The sequence below is a fragment of the Penaeus monodon genome, chromosome 13, assembly GCF_015228065.2.
Source record: "Penaeus monodon isolate SGIC_2016 chromosome 13, NSTDA_Pmon_1, whole genome shotgun sequence".
Classification (NCBI taxonomy): Eukaryota; Metazoa; Arthropoda; class Malacostraca; order Decapoda; family Penaeidae; genus Penaeus; species Penaeus monodon.
Window position 1 is genome coordinate 26,527,767 of NC_051398.1, and position 2,500 is coordinate 26,530,266.

At 48.3% G+C, this 2,500-nt stretch overlaps 1 protein-coding gene across 5 annotated transcripts in view; it reads right to left on the reverse strand.

Moving 5' to 3' along the window:
• LOC119580206 (solute carrier family 13 member 5-like) overlaps positions 1 to 2,500 on the reverse strand; it is a 74,928-nt gene that overhangs the window by 2,104 nt on the left and 70,324 nt on the right. For all 5 annotated transcript variants that reach the window (XM_037928209.1, XM_037928206.1, XM_037928208.1 and 2 more), the window contains 4 exons: positions 957 to 1,079; positions 402 to 614; positions 216 to 310; positions 1 to 129 (listed from right to left, as the gene is read on the reverse strand). The exon at positions 1 to 129 is cut by the window's left edge and continues 146 nt beyond it. In XM_037928209.1, the coding sequence (XP_037784137.1) occupies positions 1 to 129; positions 216 to 310; positions 402 to 614; positions 957 to 1,079 (560 nt within the window). The remainder of the gene's footprint in view (positions 130 to 215; positions 311 to 401; positions 615 to 956; positions 1,080 to 2,500) is intronic.

The window sequence follows — 2,500 nt, forward strand, 5'->3', positions numbered from 1 at the left end:
CAGACAACCCAGACTCCTTCGACGCCTCTGCCATGGCGAAGCCTCCGCCCAGCAGGAGGACTACGCCCCATGGGATCTTCTTCTGCACGACGTCCCAGGTCATGCAGGCGGGGGAGGAGGTGGGCGGCGCTGTGAGGAAGAAGCCATGAGAGCGAGAAGGATGGGAAAAGAGAGGGGGAGTTAGCAAAGGCCAAAATATGCAGATGCCTCCTTACCGTTAGGGTCCCTGAAGCACCAGAAGTTGAGTTTGGCGGGGAGAATAAAGAGCAGGAACACAATTAACATCGCGGGCGTAGCGTCATCGACTTCTCTGTCGTCAAGAAACATGTAGCGTTAAATAACACATGTGTAATGCGAAGGATTATGGCAACAGTAGCTAAGAAATCGAGCTTCCAACTCACAGGTGCTCCCCGAAGGCGGCGCTGAACCACTTGGACCAACCGGGGACGAACTCAGGCGCGCGAAAGAGCCACAGGAACACGAGGACGACGAAGAGCGTGAGGACCGTGGCCTCGTGGTGAGTCATGGGTCCGAGCTGGCGGTATTTCTCCCTAATGAGGCGCTTCACGGCGGCCTCTCGCTCGGGGGTTGTCTGCTGAATGGTGCTCTTGCGCCTGATGGGGGCGGGGGGAGCGGGGGGTCAATGTGGCCAATGGGGAATGGGCTTGTGCACGAGGCAAGGAGTTAGTGAATGTTTGATTCATTTAGGCTCATGTTTCAAAAATGTAAATGCATTCAGCAGTGAAAGAACTCTCTCTCTCTCTCTCTCTCTCTCTCTCTCTCTCTCTCTCTCTCTCTCTCTCTCTCTCTCTCTCTCTCTCTCTCTCTCTCTCTCTCTGTCTATCAATCTAACTGTTTCTATCTATCTATCTATCTATCAGTTCCTGTCTGTCGATCTATTTATCCATCATACACATACACATGCGCGTGTGTGCGCGTGCGCATAGAAAACTCACCCGCAGAGGCCCATGAAGAGGAACTGGAGCCACAGCCACGCCAGCAGCACGCACACCAGCATCCCGGGCACGTTGAAGGCCATCCACGTCGCGAAGTTGAGTCCGGTGGGCTCGGAGAAGGAGCTGTTCGGAGGGACTCGAAGGGAGAAGGGAAGGGGAAAGGGGGAGGCAGGGAGGAGAGGGGGGAGGCGGTGAGGGAGAAAGAATGGAGGGACGAGTTTAAATAGGAAGGTATGGACAGAGACCGAAAGTGAGAAGACAGAAGCAAGAGAGATGCACAGGATATTGCGACGGAATAAAAGTTTGCAAAAGAGAGGTCGCGGAAAGAAAAGGGAGGAGAGAAAAAAATACGATAAGAAATATTTTATAATTGTTTATCTGTATATTGACATCCATTATCTCTCAATTGTTATATATAATTCAATGCGTAGTGATAACGCAAAAATGAATTAGTCGCATCCATGCACAAAATGTACAACTAATATTCTTAACATTCAGCTAAGATTTCCAGCGTTTATATACAGCTTCATAATACAAAACAGCAAATGTATTTTGCTGTAAAAGCATAAGCAATATCACGTGAATGCTAATTATTTCAAGCATTCCAATGCAAAAGCTGAGTTGACGCGTGCTTGTTTACCATGACATGCAGCGGTACACGTGCGTTTAACGTTCATGCACAAAACACACACCGAGTGAAGCACCCATGCGAGCTGCACTGAAAGTATGGGGCAGCACTTACCTGGGCGCACAACGCTCTTGGCTTATGTACATCACCGTCACCTGCTTTATTTTCATGTATCATCGAGATACTGCTCCAGTTCTTGCTGTATTCTCCATATAAGGATTTTTTTTCGGAGGCTTGTCATCTTGTTCCGAAACTATCCAAGAGCTTTAATTCAAAACAAAGGCAATGGCCGCCACACTCAAGTTCTGTAAATGGGACAAAGCAAGAACACAAAGCCTCTCATTCACTCATCCCATCTGGCAGTGACTTGCAAAGACGTTCACGTGTGGTCCCGAGCGTCCGCATCTAGAGGCCAGACTCTCCTAGCAAGGTACCACCTAGGCTTTACAACCGGTTCCCAACAAGGTAGAAACGGGATATCAAATCACAAGCGTCCAAAAAGTTATTAATGGTGTGCACCATCAGCGCTATCCATATATTCCCAAACATATTTACATCTACAGAACAGACGTCAAAACGCAGATTCCCTGGGTGATTTTTTTTCTAGAATACTATTATTAATAATCGTTTGAAAAGAATGATTTCAGGCATCTCGCAAGAAAACCTCCAATAATGGATAGACTTCTTGCAAATACTGATTGTGACATATGCCTGACAACCATATTTAACGGACAGCTTTAAATTTCCAGTTCCACAGGCGAATGCACCGGATGAGACTCGACTATCACTCACTCCTCCAGGACGGCCTTGAGGACCATGTTGGGGCCAGTGCCTGTGATGACGCCGGTTCCCCCCACGTCCGCCGCGTACATGATGGAGAAGTAAATCATCATGCGCATGTTGTGTTTGCCTTTAG